Source organism: Cervus elaphus, chromosome 22 (assembly GCF_910594005.1).
Source record: "Cervus elaphus chromosome 22, mCerEla1.1, whole genome shotgun sequence".
Taxonomy (NCBI): Eukaryota; Metazoa; Chordata; class Mammalia; order Artiodactyla; family Cervidae; genus Cervus; species Cervus elaphus.
The window spans coordinates 27,843,308-27,859,871 of NC_057836.1; the positions used below are offsets into that span (position 1 = coordinate 27,843,308).

General features: G+C 36.5%; 1 protein-coding gene across 1 annotated transcript in view; it reads left to right on the forward strand.

Moving 5' to 3' along the window:
• PIK3C2G (phosphatidylinositol-4-phosphate 3-kinase catalytic subunit type 2 gamma) overlaps nucleotides 1-16,564 on the forward strand; it is a 410,949-nt gene that overhangs the window by 102,633 nt on the left and 291,752 nt on the right. Inside the window, exons 12-13 of the mRNA XM_043882432.1 lie at nucleotides 5,998-6,120; nucleotides 13,854-13,982. Of these exons, the coding sequence (XP_043738367.1) occupies nucleotides 5,998-6,120; nucleotides 13,854-13,982 (252 nt within the window). The remainder of the gene's footprint in view (nucleotides 1-5,997; nucleotides 6,121-13,853; nucleotides 13,983-16,564) is intronic.

Sequence of the window (16,564 nt, forward strand, 5' to 3'; positions counted from 1 at the left end):
TTCTCTAGCACTTGTTTGTAGACTGTCTGATAATGGCCGTTCTGACCAGTGTGAGGTGTTACCTCATTGTAGTTTTTATTTGATCTTTCTTCTTTGAATGTAAGCATTTATTGCTTTAAACTTCTTTTTTAGAACTGATTTTGCTATATCTCATAAGTTTTGTTATGGTATGTGTTTTCACATTTTATGATATTTTCTAATTTCCCTTTTGATTTCTGTTTGACCCATTGGTTGTTCCAAAGTACTCATTTCTCACTTATGTAGAGTCTAAAAATCAAAATGAAAACAGACTCTCAGAGAACAACAAGTGGTTGCCAGAAGGAAAGGGGTGGGTTGGCGGTGAAATAGGTGAGGAGGATTAAGTGGCATAAATCTCCAGTTACATAACTAATAACTCACATGGATGTATTAATAATATACAGCATAAGAAACATGAATCAATGACATTATAATACCTTTTTATGAGGACAGATGGTTACTTAACTTATGGTCATCATTTCATAATGTATGCAAACATCAGATCATTATGTAGTACACCTGGAACTAATGTAATATTGTACAATAACTATATTTCAGTAAAATAAAAAAAGAAACAGAAACTAAGAAGTGTTAATTAACATTAATTTGAGAATTTTTCCAGTTTTTTTTTCTGCCACTGATTTCTATTTGTATTCCATTGTGGTCGGAAAATATACTTGCTATAATTTCAATTTTTAAAAATTTGTTAAGACTTGTTCCATGACCAATTTTGTGATCTGTGCTAGAGAAAGATCCAAGCTTGAGAAGAATGCATATTGCCCTGAGGTTAGGTGGAATGTTCTATAAATGTCTATTAGGTTCATCTGGACTAGAGTGTTATTAAAACCCTCTGTTTCCTTATTGAGCTTCTGTCAGATTGTTCTATTCCTTGTAACCAGTATTGCGATCTTCTGTTATTATTGTGTTATTTTCTAGTTCTCCTTTTCATCCCTTCAATGTTTGCTTAATATACTTGCTTCAATTTAGGGTGCATGTATATTTACAGTTATTGTATCCTCTTGGTAAATTGACCTCTTTATCATCATATAATGTTTTTGTCTGTTGTGACTGCTTTAACTTAAAGTCTGTTTTGTCTTGTATAAGTATGGCCACGCCTGCTCTTTGATTATCGTATCTTTTTCTGTCCTTAAATCTAAAGTGTATGCCTTGTAGACAGCATATGGTTGGATCTTGTTTACTAGTCCATTCAGCTATGCTGTTTCTTCTCATTGTAGAATTTAATTTATATCTAATATAATTAATGATAGAGAAGGACTTACTTTTGCCAGTTTTTTGCTCGTTTTCTGTCTTGTAGCATTTTTGTCCTTCTTTTCCTGTCTTGCCACTTTCCTTTGTGTCCTGATGAGTTTCTATAATGATACACTTCAATTCCTTTCTGATATTCTTTTGTGTATCATCTATATTGTGGTTGCTTTCTTTGTGGTGACAATGGGCCTTACATAAAACATATTATATTTAAAACACTGTTTGATGCTGATAATAACTTCACTTTTAAAAATTTTGTTATAATATCACTTTAGTCATATACAAAAACTCTACTCTTCTTCCCTCATCATACTTTATGTTACTAATATCACAAATTGCATCTTCTTAAATTTTATATATTGTTATCATTAAAGTTTTCTATACTTTGTCCTGTTAAATTCTGTAGCAGAGTTAAAAGTTATTCATGTATCACCATTACAGTCTTACAGTATTCTGTATTTGTCTATATGTTTCCCTTCACCAGCAAGCTTTCATACTTTCGTATGCTCTCCTGTTGCCATCTAGCGTCCTTTCATTTCCACTTGAAGGACTCCCTTTAGCATTTCATGTTGGGTCAGGTCTACTACTGATGAACTCCCTCAGCTTTTTACCTGAGGAAGTATTTATTTCTCCTTCATTTTTGAAGGACAGCTTTGCCAGATACAATATTTTTTTTTTCTTTCAGAACTTTGCATATATCATCTCGCTCCCTCTGGCCTTCAAGGTTTCTGCTGAGAAATCTGCTGAAAAGCTGATGAGATCCCTTTTATGTGGCAGATCACTTTTCTCTTGCTACTTTCAAAGTTCTCTCTTTGTACTTGACTTCCAACAGTTTAATTTTAATGTTTTAGTATGGTCTTCCTTGAGCTCATCCTAGTTTAGCCCATTAGGCTTCTTGAAATTGGATGTCCATTTCCTTTCCTGCAATTAATAAGTTTTCAGCCATTATTTCTTCAGATCAGCTTTCTGCCTCTTTCTCTCAGTCATCTTCTGGGACTCAAATAATGTGTTTGTTTGTCCTGTTGATTGTGTCCCGTAAGCCCCTTAGACTTTCTCCACTCTTCATTTTTCTTGTTTCTCTGAATAATTTCAAATACCTATGTTTGAGCTCACAGATTTTTTCTTCTGCCTGATCCATGTGTGTTCTTGAACCCACCTATTGATTTTTTTCAACTCAGTTGTATTCTTCAGCTCCACAATTTCTTCTTAATATTTTCATTATTTTTTTAAATATTTTTTATATATTTTTTAATATCCTCATTTTGTTTATGTATTATTTTTCTGAGCTTATTTAGCATGTGTGTGTATATATATGTATATATTTTATTCTTTGTCAGGTAGTTCATATATTTCCATTTCTTTAAGATTGGTTTCTAGAGATTTTTCTTTTAGCATAAACCAACTCTCCACAATTTTGATGTATTCATAACATTTCATGAAGTTGGTCAATATGGTGATGTAAGAACTTACCCTTTTGTGAGGGAAATAAAAGAGTGTTGGTTCTGTGTCTGCACTTGTTACTTTAATTCATCTGTTATAAAGGTCTTTGCTTTCTAGCCCTGGCACCATTTTATGTTGATATGTTTCAAATAAACTTGACTTTGCAGTGAACAACACTTGAGGGTTGTTTGCATTTTCTCTTTGGTTTCTAATTTTGTTCTTTCATTGGGAGACCTGGTAGAGAAAAGACTAGAGGATCTTTGTAATGTCAGTTAGATTCATACAAAATTATTGACTTTGAAGATGGTAAGTTTATCTAGCCTAACCTCATTTTTCATCCTTTCATTCTCAGAAATGGTTTAGAAATGCATTTTGACTCTCAGGGCTTTCCTTCTTACTCAGTTGGTGAAGAATCTGCCTGCAATGCGGGAAATCTGGGTTTGATCCCTGGGTTGGGAAGATCCCCTGAGAAGGGAAAGGCTACCCACTCCAGTATTTTGGCCTAGAGAATCCCATGGACCATATAGTCCATGGGGTTGCAAAGAGTCGGACACGACTGAGCAACTTTCATTTCACTTCTGGAGATTTATCTTGTTCCTTTGGTTGGGCTCATGTTTTCCTCTCTCACCGTATACCTTGTTTTACTTTGTATTGAGATTTGAACATTAAAAAAAAAAAAAAAAAAAAAAAAATCAGCTACCTCTCCCAGTCCTTATGGACTGGTTTCATACAAGGAAAGAATTGTTGCTTTGAAAAAAGATGTGTAATGTGAGAGTTGTGAGTTAAGTTTTATTTGAGGCAATATGAGGACTCCAGTCTGCGAGACAGCACCTCAGATAGCTCTGAAAAACGGCTCCAAAGAGGCAGGGGGAAAGGACAGCATATATGTGACTTTGGTGAAGGGGGAGTACATGCAATCAAGCACAGATTTTTTGTAGAAAACTTCCGTTGATCTCGTGAAGCTTCTGCTAGTCACGAGAAATGATCATTTTAGTGCTTTTCTAGATATGAAGGATTTTAGTGCTTTTCAAGATATGAGGAGAATCAAGAACAGGGCTCATAAACTCAGTTCCTGAAAATATCTTACTATCTATGAAACCTGTCCTTTCCAGTTTCCAGAAACACAGAGTGCCTCATTTCTGCTGTCTACCCTGAACTCCTTCAGGGGGTGTTGGAGATCAGCAACTACAGTAGCATGTGATTTAATCCTTGCAGAGGTAGATGGCAAGCATCCATGGCAAACGCCAATTTGTGGTTGACAGAATGTTGTTACCAATCAGCTAGAGATTTGGGGGTTTTCAAACCTTTCTTGTAGGTGCATCCTCCCTGGATTTGTGTGTCAATTCACACTTAGAGAGGTTTTACTTCTTTTGTCAAGAACTTGAATTTCTTGTTTCATCTAGCATCAGCCTGTGGTCCTTCCTGCTGGTTCTCCATAAGCTGCCCAGCTCTTTTTTGTTCTCAGCTGGGTGCCAGCATTCAGAGTATGCCTGGTCCCATAGATGCTCTGGTGCATGAGACATAAACCAGACCCTCACACGGCCTCCAAAGAAAGCCAAACTGTTGGATGCACACTGCATCCTCCCTGCTCCGCTCTCTTCCTGCCAATTCAGAGATCATCAGATTGCATCAGCCTCTGCCTACAGGTCCTTAGTTTGTGCTAGTTTAGACCACTCACTGCCTTTGTTTTCAGAGGCCCCCAACTTGGCACCGATTCCTGTTCAGCACTCAGATTTAGGCGAGAGAAAAACAAGTCCCTTGGATAAACCCTTAAAAAGTCTGAATGTCAGACATATGTTCCAGTCTTCTCTTTCCCACCCCAGGGAGAAGATGGGAGTTGGGAGTTCTCTTTTTTTTTTTTTTTTTTAATTTTTTTATTAGTTGGAGGCTAATTACTTCACAACATTTCAGTGGGTTTTGTCATACACTGATATGAATCAGCCATAGATTTACACTTATTCCCCATCCCGATCCCCCCTCCCACCTCCCTCTCCACCCGATTCCTCTGGGTCTTCCCAGTGTACCAGGCCCGAGCACTTGTCTCATGCATCCCACCTGGGCTGGTGATCTGTTTCACCATAGATAGTATACATGCTGTTCTTTTGAAACATCCCACCCTCACCTTCTCCCACAGAGTTCAAAAGTCTGTTCTGTATTTCTGTGTCTCTTTTTCTGTTTTGCATATAGGGTTATCGTTACCATCTTTCTAAATTCCATATATATGTGTTAGTATGCTGTAATGTTCTTTATCTTTCTGGCTTACTTCACTCTGTATAATGGGCTCCAGTTTCATCCATCTCATTAGGACTGGTTCAAATGAATTCTTTTTGACGGCTGAGTAATATTCCATGGTGTATATGTACCACAGCTTCCTTATCCATTCATCTGCTAATGGGCATCTAGGTTGCTTCCATGTCCTGGCTATTATAAACAGTGCTGCGATGAACATTGGGGTTGCACGTGTCTCTTTCAGATATGGTTTCCTCAGTGTGTATGCCCAGAAGTGGTATTGCTGGGTCATATGGCAGTTCTATTTCCAGTTTTTTAAGGAATCTCCACACTGTTCTCCATAGCGGCTGTACTAGTTTGCATTCCCACCAACAGTGTAAGAGGGTTCCCTTTTCTCCACACCCTCTCCAGCATTTATTGCTTGTAGACTTTTGGATAGCAGCCATCCTGACTGGTGTGTAATGGTACCTCATTGTGGTTTTGATTTGCATTTCTCTAATAATGAGTGATGTTGAACACCTTTTCATGTGTTTGTTAGCCATCTGTATGTCTTCTTTGGAGAAATGTCTGTTTAGTTCTCTGGCCCATTTTTTGATTGGGTCATTTATTTTTCTGGAATTGAGCTGCAGGAGTTGCTTGTATATTTTTGAGATTAATCCTTTGTGAGTTGGGAGTTCTCTTATGGTCACATGACACTCTGCAAAATGAGTGCCATGAATTTTTCTACTGATTTCTTTGTGACTGGTTTTGCACTTGGGTACAAGAGCCTTTTAACTTGTTTCTGGATTTCTCGCAAAGGAAACTGATCCATGTATTGTTGTTGAATTGGTGTCTCCAGCAGGGGAAAGAGGGTCTCGGACTTCCCATTATTCTGCAATTTTGCTGAAGCCACCAAACATAAATTCTTAGTAATTTTTAAAGTACACTCTGTACAAGCAAACAGCACTTTATCATTTGACTTTTCACTATAAAATAACTGACCCGTATAGAAAACTGCTTCCTTCATAGTGTTCAACTTACTGAATCAATGTTGTTTCTTTTTAGCTATAAAGCATTTTCTTTCTCCTGTTGGCTTACATATGCTGGAAAGAAGCTGTGCCAAGTGAGAAACTGCAGAAATATTCCCGTCAAAAAGTTGTTTTTTTTCATGGTCAACTGGAATGAAACGTAAGTTTATTTTTTATTCTGGAAGGATTATTTGTCCAATAAAGACCAGGGTTCCTTCCACCTGCCCTCTCCCCTGCTGCTTTCTAAGTGAAAGATATAATTTTTTTAATGTAGCTGGTTGATTTGATTCAGAGATGTGGTAAATATGCTAAGCATACTAGGTAACTAATTTCAATTCAACAGATTAAAGGTCCCTTTAAAAATCTAGATAAATATCCAATCTATATTATTGAACTGCTCAAAGAAGGAAATTGGGGAAAGGAGAATTATTAATCATTTGTAGACTGTGGATAAAAGGAATACCCTCTATTGGGTATTGGAGGGAGATGGATTTCAGTTATAACAAAGAAGAAAGATGTCACTTAATGACATACGTAATCTCTATTTTCTCCCAAAAGCCAATTGCAAATTTATTTAAGCAATCAAGTTTTTGTACAGTAACTATCTGTGCATGGTGTAAAATGTCATCTAATTTGGGATAATCAACTCCTACCAAGATCTTTATTTATTTATTTATTTTATTTTATTTTCAAATTTTATCCCTAACAGCTAAAGCAGCACCAGACACAGTAAGAGTCCAGTAAATGTAGCTTGGCAAGTGAATGAATTTTATGTAATAAGTGACTCCTCAAAAATATATTAACCAGCTCATTTACTAGAATTAGGACACCCTGGTCCGATTCCTGGGTTGAGAAGATCCCCTGGAAAAGGGAAAGGCTACCCACTCCAGTATTCTGGCATGGAGAATTCCACGGACTGTATAGTCCATGAGGTCACAAAGTGTCGGACATGAATGAGTGACTTTCACTTGACTTTTCACTTTTCTTCTGACTTAATTAAAGCTTATCCATGGTTGTTTTCAACTGACAAATATGTGCCATCATTTAAACAATTCAAGAGAAAAATTTCCTAATTCTAAAACCAATTTCAGAGAAAAAAATCTCAAAAGAAATTGAAATTATTAGTGTTAGTGGAATAACTACATTGGTATACTTTTCTTCTTGTCCTTCAAGAGTGCATAAGTGTTATCTTTCCTGTGGAGTTTCTCTGATTCCCCCAAGAGTTAGTTACTTTAACCAGAATTCTTTTCTTTCTTTTTTTTTTGTCCTTCAAATCTTTTTATCTTTTTTCATACTTTAAACTTTTTATTTTGTATTGGGATATAGGCAATTCACGATGTTGTGGTAGTTACAGATGAATGGTGAAGTGATTCCGCCATACATATATATGTATCCATTCTCCCCCAAACTAACCCCCCATCCAAGCTAGCACATAACATTGAGTAGAGTTCTATATGCTATACAATAGGTCCTTGTTGGTTATCCATTTTGAATATAGTAGTGTGTATGTTAATTCTTCTCATTTTATTTCATTAAAAATATATTTATTTACCATTTTTCTAGGTGCCTGGCCTGTAGCATCCTTTATATATTTTATTGACATATACCCATTACAATACAATTAATTGCATGTTTTATTACCAGACTGTAAATTTGAGGACATAAACTTTGTTTAATAATACTATGTGACATAGATTTTGACTGCTTATTACATTCCAGTCATCAGAGTTTACCCCCCAAACATATTATCTCATCTAAACTTAATAACAAAAATGCATAGAGATATTGTCATCTCCATTTTACAGATCAGAATATTGACGTTTATGAAGCTTAATTAACTTGGCCCTGGTCCCACAACCAGCAAAAGGCAGAACTAGTGCTCAAATACACTCTGACTCCAAAGCTGAGGTTTTTACTGTGATTTTCATACTTTTTTACAACATATAAAATCTTAGGCTGAATATTTATGTTCTCCAAATAGTTCTTAATCTTAAACTTAAAAAAAAAACAAACTCTGCTCTATTGTTTCAACAGCACCTATGCTATTTTTCTCTCTACATTGCAACAAAACCCTTCCAGAGTTGTCTGTATTCACTTTCTTCGGCTCTTTCCCCTGCTCTAAAACATACTCCAGTCAGGCTTTCATCATCTCTTTTCCGCTGAAATGGATCGTTAGAGTCACCAGTGACCTGCAGACCTGAATCTGATGTTTGTCTTCATCTTACATAATCTATTAGGAGCTGTTTCCCACATTCTTTTAGCTTTCCACCTCCCTCACTGGGCATTCCTTCTCCGTATCCTTTTGTTCTCCCAGACTGCTCATAGTCTTAGCCCTTAAGTTCTGAGGTCCAGCCTCAGCAGGATCCAGGGGTACCCTCAGGATGAACAGCGTCGGTGAGAAAAAGAGAGAGAGAGAGAGAAAGAGAGACCAGACTGGGGGTGTGTAGTAGAGTCTGGCAAATCTTTATTTTTTTACTGTAGCTTTTATATTCTAAGTTAGTACATTTTTAAGGGGAAGATAGTTTAATATTACATCAGCTTATCCTTCACAAAACCAGGGTGTTTCCTGCAACTTCTTTGTGAGAGTCTTATACATTATCTTCTGGCCTCAGGGCCTATTGACATTTTATGACCTAGGTGAATGCAAAGCTGTTTTCCATAATCTATTCTTTTTTTTTTTTTTTTTCATTCATTTTTTTTTTAATTTATTTGTCATACATTGATATGAATCAGCCATAGATTTACACATATTCCCCATCCCGATCCCCCCTCCCACCTCCCTCTCCACCCGATTCCTCTGGGTCTTCCCAGTGCACCAGGCCCGAGCATTTGTCTCATGCATCCTACCTGGGCTGGTGATCTGTTTCACCATAAATAGTATACATGCTGTTCTTTTGAAATATCCCACCCTCACATTCTCCCACAGAGTTCAAAAGTCTGTTCTGTATTTCTGTGTCTCTTTTTCCGTTTTGCATATAGGGTTATCGTTACCTTCTTTCTAAATTCCATATATATGTGTTAGTATGCTGTAATGTTCTTTATCTTTCTGGCTTACTTCACTCTGTATAATGAACACAAAGGTCAGTCCTTTTGCAGAAGTTATCAGTTAAATTTATCTAAAAGGTTTACCACACAAAGACTCTGCAGCTCTGGTGAGGCAGCCCCTGTTTAGCATTCCTGGTTAAAATGAACAATTCTAAACTCTTATTTTTCTAAATCTTTAACTATAACCACTTTTAGAATAATATTTTTATGTTCTCTAATAGGGCTTCCTCACCCCCGAAGGGCTCCGTGCCATTAGGGCCTTTATGTGATCAGGTTCTTTATGCTGTATATGATTAAGGTGTTGTGAGCAGGCATGTGCATCAGTACGCATTTGCCAAGCAGGCTAGAATGCCAGCAAAGGGGTCTAAATTGAAACACTCCTTTCATCCTGGATAATCTTAAAGGATACCGCCATCCGGGGGACATATTCATTAAAGTTCTAGGTTGATTCTGTTTGGAGAGAGATCGGGGAAGGCCTTCTTCCTGTGTCACAGAAATTAGGGAGTAGTCTAATATAGCAAGCATCAGAGAGACAGAGATCATCTTTAAGGTGAGCGCCGGGGAAGCTTTTCGAATCCCTGAAGTCCTGATCTGCCTTGCTTGTCAGGTCTTCTCCTCATGACCTTGTCATGAGTGGGATCTCATGTGCTGGCTCCCGGCACTTAAGCTTCCTCTGTTGTAGCTATATTTATAGCCTTAGTTTTCTCTTATAGTCACATAGCATTAAATGCCATCTGTATGCCAGCAACTCCCAAATTTATATCACCAACCCAGGCATCAGTCACAAACCTCGTACTTATTCACTCAACATGTCTAAAACTAAGCTCTTGATCTGACACTCCAAATTTGTCCTACCTATGGATGGCCACCCTGGATGATCATTTCCAGTTTTGGTTGTTTAGATCAGATCCTTAGCCTGAATTTTCTTCTCTCAGACCCATTTCTCAGATATCCTACTGGCTCTCTCCTCGGAATATTTCCAGAGTGTCATTTCTTGTCACTTTCATTTGTATAGGCCACCATCGTATCTCCCCTGTATTCCTACAACTGCCTTGTGATAGTCACCTTACTTCTCTTCTGCCTTTATAATCCTTCTCATACAACAGCTCAAGTAACCTCTTTTAAAATATAAGTCAGGCTACATCACTGTGCTCTTTTATAATCCTGAAATGGCTCCCTCTTTCACTCAGACAAAAGTCAAAGTGCTTACAATGGTCCATTATTTTATATCAGTATTAATAGGGGAATTCTATACAGTGTGACTTTTTAAATCTCCCAATTTCACTATCAAAAAGTTATTCTGATTTTAGAAAAACTGTCTTATATAGAAGTAAAGAATGTTTAAGAAAAATTTTAGTTTTTAGTCATTTTTAAATAGTAGAGTAAGGCAAGCATATGGTTAAAATTTGAAGTTTGTAAATATAGAGAAGCAATCTTACTTCACTTATTGAATTATCTCAAAGTATTTTTCTTCCTTTTTTGTGTAAAGTTCATTCCTTTGATTTTTCAATAGCTGTGTAGAAGTTAATAAAAAAGATTTCTCAGTGACTATGAGATTATTCTGGCTTAAAAATCCATATGTATTCAAGAAAATGAATAAATAACTATAAAGTATGTATTCTTACTCTGGAAGAATTTATTTTTATTAATAAAAATGACAAAATGGAGATAGGCAGTAACTATCCACTGTAACTTATCGAATGTTTTGTCATTCTTGATTTGAAAAGCTCACTAAGAAGTGAAGTTACACATGAAGAAGAGAGACGCAATGGGAAAAAGAACATTCCAGATTATGTGAGAAATAAAGTGAGATTATAGCTTCCATCTTGACACAAAATTATGAAAACTAAATAGAAAGTCAATTACAGGTAAAAGAGAATATTCAAGAAACTACTGTGCATTTCACAAAATCATCAACATTTTATGTTGAGTTTCAAAGCTTCTTTTTAAGCTGAGAAATATGTCCACATTACATTGAATGAATATTATAACTGTGAAATAATATGAAAGATAAGAACAACTTTTAGATAACTAAACGTGATAATTTAATTTTCAATAATCTAAATTTTTGCTAATATTGAAAAATAAATTTTCTTTAGCCTTTCCTTTGTTTTCTTTCCTTCCTTTTTAAAAAAGTTTGTTTATTGGAGGATAATTGCTTTACAATATTTTGTTGGTTTCTGCCATATATCAACATGAGTCAGCCATAGGTATATGTATGTCCCCTCCCTTACTTTTAACTAGAATTATATTTCATCTGTTTTACAATGGCTAATATAAGTTATTACATTGTTGATGGAATAACGAATATACTGCTGATATACAATCTACCATTTATCACATATTGTGTTATGTAATATTTTTTCCCTTTTATAGATAAACAAGGCTTAAAAAGGTTAAATTTATCACTCAAAGAAGAACATCTGTTTATTCACAGGGCCAACATTTGAATCAAAACCTTTGATTCATCTCCACACGCAGTTTACATATTGACATCTCTGAGTTATTATTAATTCAATGACAGAATGCCATAAACCACATATAAGTCACCTACCCCAAATTCCTTATCTGTGTTTTCTATCAGTTAAAGGTATCCACTAACATAATCTAGGAGCCTGAAATTCATCTTCAATTCGTCATTGTCCTATTCCACTAATATGCTGTCAGTCAATTATTAGTTATCCATTTTTATCTCTAAAACAGCTCTTCTGTCTTTCCTCTTGTTAGATGGTTTTTTTACACCTGGACCTGGACCTCTCCATCTCAGAGAATAGCATGTTGAGGGGAAAGATGTGTATTTCCTCAGAATCAGTTATGGGCACTGGTCTGAATTAACTGCTCCTTATTCCTCAGGCTGAATGCTGCCTGTTGTTGTTGTGTAGTCACTAGGTCGTGTCCACCGTTTTGCAACCCCATGGACTGCAGCACACCAAGCTCCTCTGTCCTCTACTATCTCCCGGTGGTGATTTAGTTGCTAAGTTGTGTCTGACTCTTGCAACCCCATGGACTGTAGCCCATCAGGATCCTCTGTCCATAGGATTTCGCAGGCTCCTGGAGCTTGCTCAAATTCATGCCCATTGAGTCAGTGATGCTATCCAACCCTCTCATCATCAGCCACCTTTTTCCCCCATTGCCTTCAGTCTTTCCCAGTATCAGGGTCTTTTCCAGTGAGTCAGCTCTTCACATCAGGTGGCCAAAGTTTTGGGGCCTCAGCTTCAGCAACAGTCCTTCCAGTGAATAGTCAGGCTTGATTTCCTTTAGGATTGACTAGTTTGATCCCCTTGCTATCCAAGAGACTCTCAAGAGTCTTCTCCAGCACCATAATTTGAAAACATCCATTTTTCGGCATTCAGCCTTTTTCATAGTCCAACTCTCACATGCTTCCTGAATGAGTGAGTGAAAGTCGTTCAGTCGTGTCCAACTCTTTGCGACCCAATGGGCTGTAGCCTGCCAGTCTCCTCTGTCCATGGGATTCTCAAGGCAAGAATACTGGAGTGGGTAGCTGTTTCCTTCTCCACACATGCTTCCTAGCCACCCACAAATTTATCTCTTTTAAACACTGTATTTCTCTTGAGACTCTTGTATCATTTCTATGTAGCCAAGATGACTCCTGAAAGGAAAGAAAGATACCCTTCTTCCTGTCCACCATTAGGAACCTCAGATCTCTCAATTTCCTGTCAAAAGCTCTTTCTTCTTAGATGCTTCAACCACCCAGGTATATTCCTCCCAGTCTTAAAGTATCTTTATACTTTCTAGGCAATCTCATATATATATTAATGGATTCGATGCCCAAATTCAAATTTTTTCCACCTTTAACAACCTTACGCTTAATCTTAGCCACTTTTTTTACCCATATCTACAATCCATCCAGGGTCTGAGTTTGATGTTCTTCACCTTGACATATCCAGGAATTGTACTGTCTATTACATCTCAGCAATCAGCCCCCAATTTCCTGGAATCTCATCATCACCCAGAATAGTTCACATTTAAAATTATAAACAACTCTCTATGCTTTTAGCTCTCTCATTTAAACGTTTCCTTTTGCCATTAGGAAAAAAATAATAAATTCCTTTGCCTGGCATACAGAGTTCTTAAATATTCTGGCAACCACCTATCTTTCTAATTGCATCCTTCGTAACTTTCAGGTTAAGACCAACTTGACTATGTTTCTTGTTCTAGCTACAATGCACCACTGACCATTCCTCAGCTCCATGTGTATATGCCTTTGTCTGTGCACTTTTTTCTTTTTTGGAATATTCTTTTCCAACTATTCACCTGGTTGTAGCCAACCTACTCTTTAAGACCCATTATGAGTTATTTCCTGCCCTCCCCCCATTCCCTAAGACAATGTTAATCATACTTTCTTGATGCTGAAGTTTTTGTATTTTCAAAAAATAAGCTTACGTGTCAAAATCATAACGATCACCATAATCAATCTCATTACTCTAGTACTTCTGCTATATTTCTGCATTTATAAGATAAAACATTAAAACTTAAGAGAATGCCTCAACTCAAATAGTTAAAACACTTGTGTTACACAGCACTGTATTAGAAGGAAAAATGTATGAAAACATCATTGAAATCGGGTCCTAGTGTCCTAGAGTTGTTGTGAGTATTAATGAGATCAAGGGTAACAGTGCTTGGCACACTTAGTGGTGTCTGACCCTTTGTGACCCCATGGTCTGTCCATGGAGTTCTCTAGGCAAGAATACTGGGTGGATTGCCATTCCTTCTCCAGAGAATATTCCCGACCCAGGAATCAAACCAGGGTCTCCTGCATTGCAGGCAATTTTTTTTACCATCTGAGCTACCAGGAAAACCCAACCTAATTTTTTCTTTTATCTTAAGGATCAATTTTCCTCTTGAAATAAAATCACTTCCAAGGGAATCCATGCTCACTATAAAATTGTTTGGGATTACCTATGCAACCAATGCAGATTTATTGGCCTGGACTTGTTTTCCACTGTTTCCAAAACAGTAAGTATATCATTTGTGATTAACAAAACTTCCATCTCAATAAAACCTCCTTGAACCTAGATAATGTTCAGTATATGGCATAATGAGAAAATCAAGAAGACATTTTATTCTAAAATTGAGCTACCTCAATATAAATCATGACTGTTGAAAGCAGGACTGAAAAGCAAAATGTAGAAATGGCTTTAGAAACAAGCTTCATGCTCAGCTTGTCAACTGGGTCATTTACCATGAAAAGGTATCAGCATGACCAATCTCAATTTCTTATCCTTCTCTGACCAGCCAGTTTCTCTGGAATTACTAATGCAAAATGATTTAGATCAGCACTGTCATTTAGCAACAATGTAAGTCATGAAATTCTGGCTGAAGTAAAATTATTCAATGTAATTGGTTTACTGACCTTTTATTGCCGAGAAAAAATATATGTCAACTTTAAGACTATATTTTTCAGAAAAGTAAGCCAAATAAATAGGAGTTCTGTCAGAACTAGTTGCCACTGAAAAAGTAGTTGTCAATTTAACGGTAAGGATTTGGAATTATTAATACTTAGAATATTTGAGAAAGTCAGTAATGTGATTTTCTGTGTCATTAAAGAAAAATATTTTAAAACATCCGAGTTACATTCCCTTGACAAAACTTGCCTTAGAATCAAACTGTTAAAAAAAAAAAAAGACTTTTGAAAAATTAGAACCTGTGTTGTTATTTTAATATTATTTTAAGTGTGTTTCTGCCTCTGCTCTTTTAGAAAGATTTGGTAATATAAAAATGTTAACAAAATTCTTCACCAGGTTTTAGTTCCCACTTTTAGTCAGTATAAATAAAATGTCATCAAAGCAACTGTGATATGTATTTTGGTTTTGTCTGCTTGTTTGTTTTGCTTTTGGCCACACCTTGTGGCATGTGGGATCTTAGTTCCCCAACCAGGGATCGAACTCGTGCCCCTTGCAGTAGAAGCACAAGTCTTAACCACCAGGTCTACGGGAAAGTCCTCTGTAGTACATTTTAAAGATAGTTTCTATTGGGTTAATTATGACATGGTGTGCATGTTTGTGTGTGTATATTTGTTGCTCTTTTATTTGTTTTCATGTTATAGCCAGTTTCCACATGTGTGAGCACAGGGAATGTATTTTCTTTGTAATTTCTGTCATCTAATATGGTACCTCTTATAAATAGGCAATCAGTACAGGTTTGTTTATTAAACTGAATTGGAAGAAAATCAATCTCTATAGGAGATTTAGAATGAAATAAAATCTCAAAAGTCTATCAGAAACAGTTCAACCCTAACAGGAATACCAACTGCTGTTAGCAGATATTTCAAAAATCTGATTTGTGGGCTAAGAACTTTCATTACTTTCTCACTGGGAGCAGCTGCACAGGTGCCTTTCCTTCTCCTGAGTGAGTTTCTTTAAAGTTTCATCTGCAGTATTTGTAAGATCTAAAATGTTTGTAGAATACATCTGTAGCTATTCACTGAAAAAAAAATCCATTTTGTTACCTCTAACACACTATTTTGTACATAGCAGGTAATCAAAAACTTGTTAAATATATTAAAGATCTGGAATGTTTTTGTCTTTCAAACTAATCTTCAAGGCTTTTTTCTACATGCTTATTGTGACAGTAAAATGCTGCCTCCATGTTGTTTCGTCATCTGTCACTTAACCTTTGGTAGGCATTTTAGAGGCAAGTGAGTAGAGACAATCGGTATCTTTAAGGAATGCCATCTGGGACTGATATTAAGTGCTTTTCCTAAGGGAAAATGGCAAAATTGTGGATGCTGAGACATCACAGAAACACAACTTACTTCAAAGAGGATGTCAGTAAGCATTTGTGGAAGTGTTTCCGAAAGATCATTTCTTATGAAAATCAGAAAATCTGCTCTCTCCTGGGCTAAACAACGTAAAGAAATTTAGATCTTTTTAAGACATCAGAAATCCATCACGTGGCCAGTTGGGGAGATGTAATAACTCCCATTGTGTTCATTGCTTTGAGTTACAAAGATTCTAACCCAATTTATGTAATGCAGGTTTTTCAAGATCACATCAAATAAGTCACTTAATTTCATTTCCTTTCATAGGATGACCCCTGCCCATAAACATTTGGTATCAGTTCTGTCATTTATTTCAGTTCAAATTGCTCATACCTAGTCGTGTGGAGCCGTAATGAGCATTTATGTCTTTATTTTTTCCAAGATACATACGACTTGAAAATATGCGGACTTAAAGGCTTTCTATCTCTTTGTGGTTTCCAGAGGTAGGTTTCAGAAGAACCAACCAAGATTAAACTCACATGTATTGGTTATGGCTGCATCAAGAGTATGCACAAATAAAAATAAAGCTCAACATTTTCAAGCACACAAACTCACTTTCAATTCTTTTAAAAAGACGTGTCAAGAACAAAGGTAAAATGTTGCCCACAGAAGTTTTATATTCCTCTCCTTTGCAGACAGGGCTGATACCACATCTGTATTCACAATGCCTCCGCTGCAGTAAGACAGGGTTGTTCTCACCTTAGTCATTTCTATGAGCTACCTTTCCTACTTAAATTCAAAACAAATAGCGTGGTCCTTACTTAGCATTTCTAAACTG